The following is a 17,701-nucleotide window of genomic DNA, read 5'->3' as shown; positions in this document are numbered from 1 at the left end:
ATCTGGATCTTTAAAATTCCTGAAAGCAGAGATTTTTTTTCCTTCCTCTAATCCAATTATGATTCCATATAAACAAAAAATTTTGTTTCCTTTTCATTACTACACTAAAATGCTTTTGAATTAGAAACAGTATAATTTGAACAGACTGGCTGCCATTCTGCAGTTACTACACAGAACCATCCAGCTGCTGTTAAACACTTTTCTAACTAAGATTATTTATCATCAAGCATTGTGTATAAGCATTACTGATCTGTTGCAACTGCAACAAAGTTCATTCTTTGACAGCGAAATATCTTGCTAGTGTATTCAAAATTTTCCTCTTCCATTATCTGTAATGTAAAATAGGTTTCTGTAAAAACCTGCCATGAAGGCATTCCTCCTTTAGCCTTCGAAGGATTTGACATAAATCACTTTCTGCCTGTAAATGAGTATAGAAATCAACTTTGATACCAGGTTAAGAAGATGGTAAGTTCAAACTGAAAATTTATTTAGTTTCAAATGTGTGATGTAAAACAAGGAGAATCCTCCACGAATGCATTTTTCCCTAAGAGAAGCAGTCTTCCAATGCTATAGCATAGTAACGTAGCTTTTTTCAATTCCTTTGTCAGTGTGAATTTGTGTCAATTTCATAATATATTTCAATCGTTATCACTACTCTCATAACAGGAAAATCATTGCTACACTTCTGTATTTTTAAGAATGAAAATATATATTAATAAAACATATTTAATATCAAATATTACAAGTGCCCACATAGACTATTAGAAAATTTCTCAAATCAGCTTCTTGGTAAACAAGACCAATTATAAATTACTTTTTCACTGCAAATATATATATATATACTGGATATTCAAATACTAGCAAAAGGAAATTGTTTTTGAAAGTTAAGTATAAAATTTCTTAGAAAGATTAATAAGTAATAAATATTTACAATACCCCTTAATCATAGACATACATAAAAAAAACTCATGCATCCAACTAATCTGTCCTATCTGTCCTTTCCAAACTCTCAAATTATTTTAATTGTTCTGCGTTCCAGTATTAGGAATCTCACAAAAAGTTAGTTCTGTCATAAAAGCAAATGCTTGTAGGGAGTGTGGATGCAGGCCATATTTGAAATTGACTTTTTAAGTATTGTGTTTCTAGAAATGATAGTTAAATGTACTGTGTACTGAAATTCCTTTTAAGATTTGGAATAAGCAGCACGAGTGGAGAAGAAGAATGCAGGTACTGTCAAACGTGTTTTAAAAGCTATTTACCTACGTGATTTTACAAGACATGACAAGAGAATTGTCATTTTTCCTAGTAACAAGAACAACTTTATAATAAGTATAAGAGGTGCAGCCACACCGAACGGCAAAAAATTTTGGAGGCATCTGGCAGCAGAAAGCATAGTGTTAATCCTGAGCCTCTGTATGATCAGAAGATAAGATAGGCCTTGAAGAAATTAGTCGATTCAGACTGCATCCCTGCCACTGAAAAGTGCAAATGTGGAATCAATGATACAGTTATTATTAAGAATTTTATACATTCTGTAGGTCTCAAGATTTAGAAATTGTCTACTTGAACTGCTTTTGGGTTCTGCATGTTTCCATTCAACAAATTTCTGGCCAAATGGATCAGCTAGTTCCCCTGTTCGTACCATCTACGTTCGTCAGACAACCCTTTGGTAGTACTGTAGGTAACAGCTGAACCTTTTGCAAGCCTAGAGTTAGGGCTTTCGTACTGCTGAAGCTTATAAACTCTGGGCCTAGAGGCTGCCAAATTTTTCTATAATCCTGTTTTTTCCTTTATTAAAGTGAGAAACAATGGGCATCACATTCATCCATCCCTTACTCATATTCAGGAAAATTTTGTAGTACTTAATTAAAACACAAAAAGTTCCATTCTCGTTTAACAAAAGATATTTGGGTGTTAAATTTGGTAATCATTTTTAAGGGTCATACACAATTGAACAGCAAAATGTTATAATTTATACATACATAAACTTTAAATATCATTTAGAAAGTTTTCTGATCATCTGATGGGCTTTTCTATGCAGAATATTGGAATATATATTTTTTTTTAATTGGAGATATTATTTACAAAATCTTATAGAATTTATATGTTATAAAACACTGGCAGGCTTCAGTGATGTCTCAAGTCATATGTGCACAGCTAAAATTTAATATATATACTTTAATGGATTTTTTATGTTTAACAAATTTATTCCAAAATAATAAAACTTCATGAAAATATTAATGGACTTTGAAAGCTTATAAATTAGTGTAAAAATTCTTTCAACATAATGGATGTTATAAATAAGATACTAGTAAATCACACAAGAATATTACCGTATGGTGCTTAAGGGGGGGAAACACCGCCTCATATTATTCTAATTTATTTATTAATGGACCCCTCAATGTAAATTTTGAAATTTGGTAATTTTTTATCTAAAGAGTCGAATTTTTTGTATTTTTTATAGCAATATTTTCCTGAAGATAAATACAAGGACTGGAGAAAATTGCAAAAAGTTAGATTTCATGATTTATAAAATATTTAAATGTAAAACTACAAAACATGATCTTTGCATCATTTAAAATATTCTTGTAATTGGAAGTATATATCTATTCCCAGTGGTTGGAAAAATAATGCCCAGGTAAGAACTTCTATGGATAGGGTTTATAATACCTCAAATAAGTGTTTTTATTGCATGTATATATTCATCGCAATGCTTGATAACTAAATTATGCAAGTGCTACTCGAAGTAAAAATATTCCTTTTTTTATTTATTTGCAAGCGAAATCAATACACCTTTTCATGCTACTTCATACTGTGTATTTTCTTCGAAATATTGCAGTTTACTGCAAGTTTCAGAAAATATACTGAAGGTGAAACTGTTTAAAAATGTGCCTTACCTTCCATAAGGTCACGTAAAAGCCTTATGGATAAGAGCACGAGTTAATACAATAAATCAGATTTATGCATTCTCAGTGGATCTATTTCTCTACAGGCAAATAGATACAATTAGATAAAGAGATTAATTATGTAGATACCCCTGTAGTACATTTGTGGTGGGCAGGAAGTTTGTATGAGAAATTTAAAAATATATAAATGTTTGTATGAGAAATTTAAAAATATATAAATGTTACATTTACACTTCTTTTATTCAAAGAATTTCAGCTTGCTACTTAGTAAATTTGAAATTTTTCTGCATAAATTTAATCTTTGCAATTACTTGGTAATTTAGTTATGCATGAAAGTATAAATTAGTAAATGCATACAACATACAATGATAGTTTATTCACATTGAAATGCATGACATTATCTGAATATTCAAGCTTTATATATAAAGTTTGTTTCCAAATTTAAAACATTAATATTATAAACTCATAACCAATAAAGGTTTCATCCAAAAAAAAAAAAAAAAAAAAAAAAAAAAAAAAACACTATATTAAAACATTTACAAAAAAAGAAAAGACTAGATCCAAGACCGTAGAGTTTCATCACTAACTTCTATCAAAGATCAAGCCTTGCTGTTCTAAAATTATGGAATGTTAACATCACAGATAGGAAGGACTTATAATGAGACTTAAGAACAACTGTGTATGAACAGGAACAATTAAATACAAAGAGAAACTGATGTTGCTTTCAGTCTCAAGTTTTCAGTATTTTTGTTCATGCCTCTCTTGAAGGCATCTTGATTTTTCACATTGTTCGTGAAATCCTCAGATGAAATTCTTGATGAGGTTTTACGATTTCTACACTGCATTAAAAGTTTTCATAAAATACAAATTGAAGTCGTTTTAGTATTAGAGATTCAAGGCTATGCAGTTCACTGCCTTATCATTCCATTAATCATGATGTTAGCTAAAGCATTCCTTCTTTTTCTCCATGTGCCAAGATCTTTGGCATGGTACCTTAACTGACGTAGCCATTCCTTTGTTTCTTTCCTTGTTTCTCCCTGCCAAGAAAATTAAATCACTTAGAAAAAAAACATCATTTTAAAGGAAGATTTTATATATTGATTTTGTAATTACAGGTAATATGGCACAAACATTCTATATAACGCTTTAGTTTTCATTGCCTTATAATCAAAATTCAATTTTTAATATAATATAAGGACAAAAATTTCTCTCACTTTTAATAAATAGGCTTCCTTTGTCGTGTACTCTTGAATTTCAAATACATCATCTGTTTCAGAGTCACAACTTATTACACAATTTCCTAGGTACAAAGGTTCCTAAAAAGTGAATTTTATCATTTACCGAGATGAATTTTCGTTATAAAAGATCAAACTAATTTTTCGTAACATGAAATAAAAGGAAAATAATATAGTAATGGCATTTAATTTACAAGTATTACCAAGTGCTTGTTAATATGCAAAACAATACTGATTCTTGAGTAAAATTTTAGATTATATGGCGATTTCTACTGCTTTTTATTGATTTTTTTAACAGTAATAATGCACTCGAGCTGAACTTTTCGCACATTGTTGATGATTGGGGTCTAATATTGAGCTATTTTTATAAACATGAAAATTCCAGTTCTGGTGTTAATGTTAAAAGACATCTTGCGCTACAGATATATCCGCAACTACGCTTATTTTCTTTATTTTAAGTAAAAATTAATAATACAGATCTCCGTGAAACCGGACTACCTCTGTCAAATCCTCTCGAATTGCTTTGAGTTTCTCGAAAATTAATGCCAAATTTTGTTAAATTTTTAAGTCACTCTTCTCTTTGTATCCATTGTAATGCCATTGCAATAAATTAAAAAAAAAACAACAGCTGGCAAATTACAGTGGCGATATTCACAGGGATTTAATCTCCAACAGAACCTATATATATTTCTAGATGTAATTTTGCTTAATATATATTACATATTAGTTTTGAGTCTGTTACGGTTTTGAACTCGAATTTTTTATAAAATATGTGCTTTGGACATTTATAGAGCCTTGTTCTGAAACCAGTATTATTGATAAATCAATATACGAAATGCGGCTCAAAGGACACTTTTACACAGATTTATGCTACAGGCAGATGTGCTGAGTTATATCTAAAGGGATTATTCATAATAATCAATTATTCAAAGATTTGTAAATACAGATTTCATTAACTTTTATTCGTACTTGTCAAAAAATAAGTGAGTAGCTATTTTTCATAATTGCTAACTAATTTGAAATGTACAATAAATTACTAAATATGCATGAGCTAACTTACTCAAAGATTTGAAGATACAGATTTGATTAACTTTTATTCGTACTTGTCAAGAAATAAATCAGTTACGAATTTTTGCGCTAAGAATAATCTTTTTTTTTTTTTTCGGGAATAATTATGTGAACAGCTATTTTTCACTTGCTCATTGGTTAATCGGATTTTTTTCTTATTAATTGAAAATTAATAAAAAGTATCCGATTGACTGATGAGCGTATACAATCTGTGCTGAAGATAATTTGTACTAATTTCTCTCCAAGGCTGCAAACTTTATCAAAATCGAAATACTGTCAAGTGTCAAGCTGCAGTAAGAAATAAAAGAAGTTTGTAATTATTTTACATACAAACATGACTATTGTAATTTAGAGGTCAAACAACAAAAATCAGCGTTATATTTTCAAATTTTCACAGGACTAGTTTTGATGGTTTTACTGAACCATCATCCTCAAACCACGTGGAAAATAAGAAAGCACAAAATAAGCCTGTTCAGAGCTTCTATAATTAAGATACAATAACACGTGGAACAAATTGTTCGTATTGTATCTTAATGTGTATTGTATTTATACGTCGTCGAAGAAACGTTTTTACACTGAAGAGACTAGTATGCGAAATTAAAAATTTATTTAAAATGTTTATTTTGTTTCATTTGTAATTTTTTTTTTTTTTTTTTTTTTTTTTTTTTTTTTTTTTTTTAATTTCTGGCCCGCTAGCTGTTTTCAGATTGTGTAAGCGACCCCTGAGCAATTTGAGACGCCTTAATTACAGGATTTGACCAATGGACCTAGGAATGAGAAATTGTGTCTATCTAAGAAGGAGAAAGATTTAAAGAGAAAAAATTAGAACAAAACTGAAGCCACTTCAATTTACATTGAATAAAATGTTTAATAAAGCAAACAAATAAATACAAAGCCATTTTTGTCAATTTAGTTCCCTTAAGATCATAAATGCTTCATTATTTCCTAGAGCATTGTTTCATATTTTTAATTTTAGGATTTCTACATGCCATTTTACTAGGTTTTAACCTGATCATCTAATATCCGGAAAAATCCCAAAACCGGAATCGTCACAGTCCAAACGAGTTCGAATTTCACTCTGTAAAATTAAATTATTTAAAGGAATGAACCAAAACTCAAATTGAAGAAAAACTATGATGGTTTTTTTCTTAAAGAAATCACCTGGAAAAGTGACGGAAAATTTGTTAATTAAAAAAATAATAAAAAAAAAAAAAAAAAAAAAGACTAATTTTATTATAAGTGACAGTGAGGTATTTGGTGAAATATGCTATAAAAAGCAATACGTCAATTTGAATAATAAAAGTTTCCCAAAATCAGAGAATAGATTCTGAAAGCATATTTAATGGATAAAAAGCAAGATGAATTTTAGAAACACATCGCCAAGTTAAAAATATATTTGATATTGGAAATTTTTTTTTTACCAGCGAACGTGATAGTCGTGAAGAAATTTTTTCATTAATTGAAGAAATTTTTTCATTCATTAATTGAAGAAATTTTTTCATTTATTTATTTAATACAAAAAAGCACACTAATTTTATTGTTTCGGAGAGAATTTTCGACCTCAGACTAAAGAGACTCAAACTGTAAATAAAGCTTCTTGAAACAAAAATCATTTGGATGCCCTGCGAATGATATAACGAATCTCTTAAAGCTTATAGCTCAACGAGTGGGGAATTTTTCTTCTAAGAGATGAATTTCACGTGGTAAACCTCAAATTCTATCTCAAATTGAAGACACTGAAATTGGGGGAGGGGGGGGAATGGCATGTAGAGTGAGTGCTTAGATTATTTCAAAGCGTGAAAAATGTGCAATACTCTCGCCGAGACTCGAACACGCGTTGGGTGTGCTTCCAGTTACAACCACGAAGGTAAGGAGAAAATACCTTATAGGCATATAGTAAAAAAACAGCTAAGGTATGATTCAAATCATGTGATCCGTAAGAACTGAAAAATATTAGTGAATCAAAGTCAATAGAAATGTTTCATTAATTATGTATATATAATAGCAAATTTTTTACCGATGGAAGGGTAAAAGTTACTTATGGGGTGCAAATTGGTGGTTTTTGCATCTTTTTTATTTAATAAAGATTCCCAAACTATCGATATATATCGTAAATAGGTAAATGTTATGAACATAGGAAAAGAAAACATACTTTAGCAATTTAAAATACAAATTTGCATTATTGAATAATGATTACGTAATGCATTAAAAAATAAAACCTTTTCGTTCTTCGAATCTTTCTGTAATTTTTTTTTTCGCTGTTCTCCCGAAGTACATAGCGATCTGTTTTTGCTTAAAAAAAATATCAGACAATTGCAGAGAATCAGGTTCGAGCAACCCCCGGCAACAGCGACTATCGAGAAGGCGCATTTCCTCGTTGTTCCGTTTGGAAAATTTTCAGCAAAATTCGGCATTCTTGTAGAAATTTTATCCCAGTTTCTTCCAATGCTGGCAAATTCCACAAGCTCATATTTTAAAACTAAGGCATAAGTTATCGCATTGTTTGCAAAAACCGCTGGAATTTGACATACTACAAGAAAAATGAAAGCATACGAAAAAGGGTGACGTTGCTTGGAAGGATTGTTATGAGCATGGTTGCCGGAGTTTGACGCATTCTGAAAATTTGGCGACTTTGCGGTGGTTGCGTTAACACGTTAAGTACCAAAATTTTATAGTTGTATTTCTAATAAATTTTTAAACTTTTCAAGGAACTGTTATATCCTTGTGTTTCGTATTGTTTGTCAACAGTCTTGATCAACTGTATTTTCAATTTCGTAGAACTGTTGGTAGTTTTTTTTATATCCCCCTTTCAGTTCAACAGTTCTTACAGTTAGCAGTGCTTTTCTCGATTCAGCTGAGTTTGGCAATATAGTCACTTTACTCCGCATCACTTCCACTGCCAGTTTCAGTTTCTTCAGCTCTTTTAACACAGTTTGTAATATCGTAGTCAGTGTTTTCACATTCTGTCTCAATATTATCAACTGGAACATATTCTAAAAACAAATCTTCATCATTTCCTTCACTTAAGCCCGAAATATTACAATTAGCTTGTAATTCTTCGGTGGTTGCCTCTAAAAACCACATTTTTTAAAACAGTTTCTGTGTTTTGGGAGACTACTACTCAGGCGTTGACAAATGCATAGAAGCTAGCAAAGATATCGACTTATCTCCTTCGAAGTGTATTCATTTTCACAAGGCATAATTTTATCTTTTTCTGAGTGACACATTTTCTGTAGTGACATTTGAAAGCTTTTATAATACCTTGGTCTAAAGGCTAAATGATAGAAGTCTTATTTGTAGAAAGAAACGTTGTTTTTTTAGAATATCAGAGTTTGCTGCACAGTTACGCTAACACTAAAGCTATTTTTCGTTTTTCAGTTCTCTCTCCCATTTCAAAAGAAAATACTGCTTCTCATCCACAAGATCTTGTTATTATGGTAAGCTAAAGGTAAATTCTTGACTCCTTTTAAATATCGAGTGATGATGTCTTCTGTTGCATCCATCTGATCCACCAAATCTGATCACAAGTTCTACTACACTGGCCAAAATTAAGGACCTGCAGATAAATTTTATCAGCCACAAACAGTTTATTCTGGATCTGAAGAATCAATCCTTTTGCCAATTTGATTTTTACAAGCGGCGGCTATGAGCTTAATATGGATAAATTAATGAACTAATCTGAAGAATCAATCTGTTACGAATTTTGTACTTAGATAGGTAATTTTAGTGGAATTATAAGCAAAATTGTTGTATTTCTTTTGTAACATGAAAAAAATCTAAAAAGAAGCTATGCCGGAAAAGTAATAATGCAGGAGCAAGTACATTTAACATTGAGTAAATGGGCATCTCAGTAATTTGGCGAGATATCGCCAAGCTGACAACGATTTTTGCGACTTTCGTTGTCGCCAAATTTGGCTAAAAATCGCCAAAGTCGGCAACTTGGTGACCATTTGGCTACATTTGGCTCTGCTCCCTGTATCACCATAATATGTATTGAAATTCAATAAATATAATTGATCACTATGTTAGCTGTAACCGTAATTCCACCCTCGTATTGCTTTCCAGTAATTTCGAGTAGTAGAAAGTAGTAGAAAAATATCGGCGGCCGGTTGAAAACAATTTAAGACCGAAGAGAGAGCATCTGCTCACAGCTGCTTAGTTATTGTCGTTGTGAGTTGTTAGTTCCGCGTGAACTGAGATACAGATGCTTTTTGTATTGCATTGTATTTAACGTTCTTAGTAGTTTGAAGTGCAACTATTGATTGTACTCTGTAATACTGTGAACACCTGTCCTAGAATTTCTGTAGAAAATTCCAGAACTCTGAAGTGTTTCTTTTGATAAAAAATAAATGTTATTAACCTATAATCGGACCTCTGTGCATTCATTCTATTAGGAACCCGTACGAACGCAACACCGTTTTATTGAAATTCTACATAATAGATAAATAAAGATAAATGAATGAACTGCAGATAAATTTTATCAGCCACAAACAGTTTATTCTGGATCTGAAGAATCAATCTTTTGCCAATTTGATTTTTATAAACGGCGGAAATGAGTTTAGTAAACGGCGATTTTTTTCTGTTGATTAATATATATTTGAAAATGTGAACGTAACAAGCGGCTGAGTTTATTAACCAGCGGAATCATTGTAGCGAGTTTTCCAGAAATATTCCGTCCATTCCAAGACATACCTAGTCCCTCTCTTAGATATAAGAGCCCTTTATGATTCTAGTGTTAATTCTGGCCTAGGATGATTACTTAGCCTTAAGTAGCCAGAAAGTTTCGAGAATTTCTAGATATATTTTGATGCGACAGTTCTTGTGCTTTGTAATTATAGAGCTGTATGTTCCTTGCTGTTCCTCGAGATTAATGTTAGCCACTGCATTAAATTAGCTCTCCCGAGCTGTTTGTTGCTTGTGACGGATTTTATATGTATTTCATGGACACAAAAAAGTTCACTCTTCTTGTTGAGCTGGAACGAAAACACACAGGTGAAAACAATGTATTAACATTAACTTTGTTGAAAATATGGCATGCATTTTGAATTCCATACGATGTCATGAAATCAAAGACTTCCAATCTAAGAAGAAAGCTGCGGATTTCCCCGTCTTGCAAATGCCCATTTTTCTGTCCGAGTTTAATAACAGATAATTAATCTAGATATATCTTTTCGCGGCGGGGGGGGCAAAATAAAAGATACTTACTCTAACAACAATGAAACGTCCATTCTTTTCTTTCATAAGTACAAGACTGGCATCTCTAATCCCCGTATTTCTTGGAAACAAAACAGCGTTCTCCGTTGACGAACTCTCTGGTCTATAGTTGGAATTTGGTTTTCCCAGCGCTATTAGAAGTGCGTGGAGTGGGGTAAATTTCACAGTCTTACCCTTTTTATTCCAAGGATAATCTGTGATTTGCGTGAAGAGTAATTTACCAGCCATAACAAACCGTGTTTCGTCTTGTTTCCAATTTAGGACCTCCAATGCCATCTGTAATACAGAAAAAAATTGTTAATTATAATGTACAGTAAGACCCCGCTTAACGCGGGGGATACGTTCCATCAAAGTAGAGCGTAATGCGAAACAGCGCTAAACGAGGCTATCTTTACATGTAAATATTGGGGTTAGGAAAGATGGCTAGGAAATTAGTTAGGTATTAAATTTAAAAAGTATGTTTTTTTAATAAAAATAAAACCAAACATGTATTTCTCAAAGCCCAAATTAATACCATATTATTATTTCTTGCAAAAATAAAAACAAAATATAAATAACAAAACGAATATTCTTAAAAAAAACAAATAAAATTCTAAGTCAGTCATATTTAGTTAGCCTTCCGCGTTTTCAGTGTTCTGCCTTTTTGTGACAAAAGCATCTAATGTTGTTTGCCTTTTTCTTTTGCGTTGTTCTCTTAAAAGTTCTTCATAAACGGATAGACCATCTCTAACACCACGCCTTACTTTTGAGCTCCTGTCAAAATTCGGTTTATTTTCAATGAATTGATCCATTATTTCAGTTATGGTAGACAAACTCCTTTTTACAAACGCCATCGAAAGTTCTTTTTGCTCTTCTTCTGAATCGCTGCTGTCAACATTTTTGTTTTCTTCTTGTTAATTCCTTGAGCTCATCATTAGAAAGACTAGCCGCTGCTTCTTGAATTATTTCTTCGACATCTTCCACATTTACCCCTTCAAAATATGTCTGTACAATACCGCACCAAACAAGAAATACAAGTACACTCTTTCGGATATGTATTTGAAACCTATCGCTGCATAATATTTCGGGGAATCCCCGTATGCTGCGAGCGATTTCGTGGAATCGCCGGGTTGAAATAAAAGAGCGCTAAACCGAAACAGCGCTAAACGAAACAGCGTTAAGCGGGGTCTTACTGTATATGAAACAAAATCTTTTCAATGTCTCGGAAAAAAAAAGTGACTGCCGAAGAAAATTTTGTAGTTTATATGGCCTATTTTACAAGCAGTTTAAGGAATTGTAAAATATTGATCATTAAAGTCACCTTAAACTCGATGAAGCACTGCGTTAAATCTTCACATATAGAAGCAATATTTACGATGAAACTATTTTAACATGTCGACGGATGGAATTTCGATCCAAAGCTAGCATTATGCTAGATCAAATTTACTGTTAATTTAGTTTTGCAGTTTGCCCGTTTTCCTACAAACGATGATTTGTAGATACTTTATTTTTTTTTACCACGATATTTTCGACGACGTTTTTAAGTTGCGAAGTTTTTGTACCACTTTATTTTCGACCACGATGTTTTAGAACTGTGACGTTTTCTCTTTGCTTTATTTTCTCAACCGATGTTTTGTACCACGACGTTTTCGTCTGTGATGCTTTTGCCGCGATCTTTCCGGCTGTAACCATTTGATAGATAGCTAGTGCGCTATGACGAGTGTGTGCAGTTCTTTGATGTTTCTGAGTAAGAACAGATGTGTACATCAGGAAAACAGAACAAAAAATTACAGAAAGTTTTCAAGAAAAGTGTGTTTTATTTTTTAATGTATCGTATCATCCTTATTGAAAGTTTAAATTTATGTTCTAAATTGCTAAAGTGTGTTTTACGATAAATTTCGATATTATTAAACTTATTCTCTTTTAAAGTTGTTAATATTGATAAGGCCTTGCATGAAAAATTACACACAGCAGAAATCGTAATTCATATAATAAAGACAATATAGATAATAAGGACTAATAAAGACAATATAGATAATAAGGACTAATAAAGGCAAAATATATAAAACAACATGTTGCACCTCAAAATTCATATTTTCAAAAAGCCAAAATTAATAATTGAGGAGTTATATACGATAATCATTCTTTGTAAAAATTGGAATAAAAAGTTTAAAAATATCAATATTTAAAATTTAAAAGTCTCAAGGTATTTAATTTAAAGATTCCGACCTCTGTGGTTTCTGCAATGTACACTGCTCAAAAAAAAAAAAAAAAAAAAAATGGGACAGTCCTATATCTCTCGATCTACTGGGCCGATTGACAAAATTCAAATTGCGTTCTTCATGTTTCGAAAGCGCGACTTAGGATATATATTAGATTTATATATAGCACTATTCTAACATAGGTATTTTGACACAAAATCGGACTTTTTCTGAAGTAACATACCAATTATTTTACATATTTCGATTCTACGACTCAAATTACGCCTAAATATGAAATTTTGTAAAATTTGGAGCGAAATTTACGGAGAAATTCACAAATTTATGTTGGCACTTTTTTGTCAGTTTGCGCCAAGAATACTTCACTTGGCGAACTTCTTAATATATTGCAACCTAGTTTCCTTAGGAAAAAAAAGTCACCATCGTTCCTTTTTTCCAAATAATATTCTTTATATTATATTTTTAATTATAACTTATTATTTTAAGTAATTTTTTTCTTTTTCGAATTTCATTTTAATTGTTTAAGTTGCACGTTTTTTTTTTTTTTTTTTTTTTTTTTTTTTCGAATAACTGTTTTAAAAATTTCTATTTACCTATTCGAACTGCGTAAATAAAAGTGCAGCGTTTATTTTTTTTTTTTTCAAATAGTTTTCTTTATCTATATTTTTCGTCATAGCTATTATTTTAGGTCATTTTTAAATTTTTATACTTTTATTTTAATTGTTTGTGTTGCATTGTCTCTTCAGATAATTGTTTTAAAATTTTCTATTCATTCCTTCGAACTGAGCATTTTAAATATATTTATTAATATCAATTTTCCAGAATTTGACTTTATTTATTTGAACTGCGTTTTTTTCGGAAGAATACTTTGTAACCCAGACTACGATGCGTTTGAAAACTGCATACTATATTAAAAGAGAAAATACAGTAAAGCACAGTTTTACACGCCTTTCAATGTTCCGTTCAGAAAAAAATATATATAAATAAGAGAGATGTATAACCGATATTTTAACTTAGGATGACTTGCATACACTGCTTTAAACAGTTTTATCATTGTGCCCATTGCTTTACACAATTTTATCCTACATTTGGTTTCTTAAAATGTTATTCATATTTTAGTCAAATATTTTATTTTTGAAATCGCAAGAATCAAATATCATAAGATTGAAAAGTTTTAAATTAAAAAAAATACGAATACTAAATTTTACGAAAAAATTTATTTTTCTTCTCTGTTTCTTTAAGCATTCTGAAAGTATATTGAAAAGTATCCAACTTTTCGAAACATTTTGGGTATTTCTGACAATCATTTTAAATAAAGTTATCGCCTTCCATTTCATAAAGGCCCACAAACGGCCGAGCGGTAAAGTTTCTGAACACTGGTAGTTCACTCCGGGGTTCGAACCCCGGTAAACGGGCTGGTTGCATGGGCGTTTCCGTGGATTTTCTCATGTGTACCGCGTATGACAGCTGGTTTCTTTTAGAAAGTTCTTCACGAAGTATTTCGTCAGAGCCTTTATCAGTCTTTAGAGGCTAAACATTTTGAAGCTGTGAGATGAAAGGAAAGACTGGTTTCATCAAAAGGTTTTGGTTTATTTTATTATGACAAAGCACACCACGGCTATCTGCCTAAGGGGAAGGATGCCTTCCTGGAGGACTTTCTAAGGGAAACTGTCTCGCATACACGTTACACATGGGGAAAACCACGAAAACGCCCATGCAGCCAGCCCGTTCGCGGGATTCGAACCTCGGACCGAACTACCAGTGTTCAGCGACTTTACCGCTCGGCCGCTGTTTCATCAGGAAGGGAAAAAAAAAACATCTTTAAGTGACATCCACATACATCACTGGATAAGCTCCTGAATCTTCAAATAATTCGACTGAGGAAATCATGGGATTCACCATTTATGATACGATATGATGTTCTATAACGTAATTTACACAGCCATATAGTTTAAAACCAGTCGCTCTTCACTTTAATCTGCAATGATATCGTTTTGTCTTTTCTGTTAACACAAGCTCAATTAATGGTATTTGCTGGTGTACTCGTCCAAGTGTTTTCTCTTTGAACACCTAAATTCTTGAAGTATCCTGAAAGTATATTCGAAAGCGTCCAACTTTTTGAACATCTTGGTACGTCTGACAGCCAAATTTCCCTGCAAATTTTTGCTTACTTTTCTCCCTAATTTTCTTCTTTCCTTCTACAGTTATTTTCAGTGCTCACACAAGAAAATTAAGATTTTTCGACTGCTAGACTTCCATACATTTTGCATTCTTGTCAATTTTTTAAAATATCAATTATATGAATTGCGTTTCAGCTAAAGACAGCTTTTCATTTTCTAGTCATTTTAGCTATAAATAAAGTTTAAAGCGAAGTCCAAAGGATAAATATTTTAATTAAAAGATTTTTGCTAAATGACAAAGAAATAAAACAGCCCAACAGTGTTTATTCTGTACCACAGAGTAACCCGATTCTTATATCGCCTGAAACAATCTAAATCATATTAAAGATCATGTTTTTTTATACAATCTATAACGCGAGAGAAAAATTAGCTTCTTAAAACATGCTTTCTAAGAGAATTAATATAAAAATTTATATTTATATATATATTTTTTAAAGTTGGGACTTGAACCAAACTGTCAGACTTTTAAAGCTTATTTTACATGGTGGTTATTATTAAAGTTCCACTTTGAAATGGTCATAAAAGGAAAACTACCGGACCAAATGGTTATCAAACATGGGAATCGTGTAAAAGAGGTTATGGGAATTTATTTTCCGCGGGAAAATAGAGTTCTAAAACTCACCACCAGGGGAAAAATGGCGCTGTATGCAATATTGTTAAATGAAATAAGACATGAAAACATCGGTTTAAAATGTGTTTAATTGTTTCCGAAACGTGTTACAAAGCATGTTCAATGTAGCGTCCAGCATTTTCCGAAAGCAAGTTAAATCATGTTACTGCATTCTCAACAGCCGCTGTTAGCATATCAGGTTTGGTTTTGGTTTGGTTTATTAGATTACGGCACAGTACTCGAGGGCTATCTGCCTTAAGGGAGGGATGCCTTCGTGGAGGACTTTTTAAGGGAAACTGGCTCGTATACACGTTACACATAGCATATCAGGAGGAATGTTATCAGTGTATCACATTTTTCATTTCTGCCAAATTGTTTAGATTATCACCATAAACAGTGCTTTTGAGATAACCTCATAGACAAAAGTCACAGAGGTTGAGGTCTGGTGGGAAGAGGGGAAGTGTTGGTCTATAAGACGTTCATTCGTGAAATGTTGCCTAAGTAACTATGCGACACTCTTGAGGTGGTGCCCAGCCCTGCATAAAAATCGTAGTATCTAAAATGCCACGTTACTGCAGTTCATGTATCACGAAACATTTTAATATTGGCTCTAAGTGAGCTGCAATCGCAGTGGTCCAGCTGTCGACTGCTCTTCAGAAAAAAATGGTTCAGTTATAAAACTAGCTGTCATTCAACAGTAAACGGTGTGAAATGACTGTTATGCAATCGAATGCAGTAGGAGAATGCAATGGAACTAGATAGATAACATGAGAGATTTCTTTGGCCCAAATCGATTAAAAGCGTTTTGAATCAGTATCTTCATGTTTTAGTGCCGAATTCAGGCTTAAAAAATTACAAATTAGCGATCTGTAAGAAAACGATTTCCAGATTGTACGCACTTGTGCGAGTGATTTGCGATCTCACATTTTCTAATCGCTAATTCGTGGTTTTCACGGACGAAATTCTCACTTACAGGGATGGCGCACTCGACATTTATCGAATTTAACGTCTTTAAATGGTAATTTGCCTACTTCAAAGTTTCTTAAGGGTATACAACATATTAAACCCGTTTAACAAAAGGTTAAGTTAGATTCCGACCCATATTTCGTTTAACAATATCGCATACAGCGCCATTTCCCCCCTGGTGGCGAGGTTTCGAACTTCCTTTTTTTCGCGGAAAATAAATTCCCATGACCTCCTTTACACGATTTCCAAGTTTGATAACATTTGATCCAGTAGTTTTCCTTTTATGACCGTTTCAATATTATAACCACTCTGTATATTATTAAATTTTAATTTGAAGCTATGCGTTATATGTATACCATGCGTAAAATTTTCACTTTTATGGAAAAATAAAAAATCGAAGCAAATATACTTAGTATAATGGACCAAAACTGAAAACATTTCCCCTCCCTCCGAAAATAAAATATTGAAATTTCGAACTTGAATTTACTGGGTTATCGAAATATTTAATTTGACTTATCTTCTAAGTCCTAGTTCCGACAACAATTCCGTCAAAAATTCCGAATTACTTAAGCTAAAGTAAAAGATTTAGTATATATCCACTGTATGTTAATAAAGTAATCAGAGTGTAATAAAAATAGATTATAGAATTTACGCTGATGTAACTTTTTGTCTGACTCCACAACATGTAATGGAAAAGAAGGTTTGTAGAGATCTGTTTTTGACATGCCTCTAAAAGTAGATGTCATACTCCTTTTGCCTCTTCAATATCAAAAAACTTTCCTTTGAGAGGCAACTTTAGTTTTTGGGAAAGAAAAAAAATCACAAGAAGACAAATTTGAAAAACATGCAGGACGATTGAATATACATACTTATTTTCCGAACACAAGCGGTTCTCCGACTGGTTATTGAATAATGAAAAGATGCATTGTCATGCAATACAAAACATTTGGAATACGTTTTCTGGCTGAATAACGTAATATTAAAAGTCATCTGCTTAATTCACATCCATTTACAAGTCAACTACTCGGGCAATTGCAGAATCGTTTTGATCCTGAGCTTGTAAGACAAACCTAATATCACTGGATTTAAACACTTCTTTAATCTTCCGAGAACGTTCCTTCTTTAGCTCATATTCCAAGAATATTAAGTGAATACAATTATTGCCAAAGAAATTGAATTTTCATTTGCACTACGGCTTGGTAGTTTACTAACGAGTTAACAAAACTTAAATTCTGCTTTTTGTGTCAAAGAATACAACAATATTTTAAATATTTACAAATAAAATATTAAATTGGAGATTTAATTGGAGCCTCATCAGTTGCCT

The 17,701-nt window shown here is 32.1% G+C and overlaps 1 protein-coding gene across 2 annotated transcripts in view; it reads right to left on the bottom strand.

Moving 5' to 3' along the window:
* Positions 1–3,262: 3,262 nt before the first annotated feature.
* LOC118190092 (uncharacterized) overlaps positions 3,263–17,701 on the bottom strand; it is a 239,820-nt gene continuing 225,381 nt past the window's right edge. For both annotated transcript variants that reach the window (XM_035360789.2, XM_035360790.2), the window contains exons 15-17: positions 10,415–10,699; positions 4,121–4,222; positions 3,263–3,943 (exon numbers count right to left, since the gene is read on the bottom strand). In XM_035360789.2, the coding sequence (XP_035216680.1) occupies positions 3,815–3,943; positions 4,121–4,222; positions 10,415–10,699 (516 nt within the window). In that variant the 3' untranslated portion in view covers positions 3,263–3,814. The remainder of the gene's footprint in view (positions 3,944–4,120; positions 4,223–10,414; positions 10,700–17,701) is intronic.

Source organism: Stegodyphus dumicola, chromosome X2 (assembly GCF_044657685.1).
Source record: "Stegodyphus dumicola isolate Sdum_Otavi_A_Nest chromosome X2, ASM4465768v1".
Lineage (NCBI taxonomy): Eukaryota > Metazoa > Arthropoda > Arachnida > Araneae > Eresidae > Stegodyphus > Stegodyphus dumicola.
The sequence above is the reverse complement of the archived record's forward strand: the minus strand, read 5'-3'. Positions and strand labels throughout refer to the sequence as shown.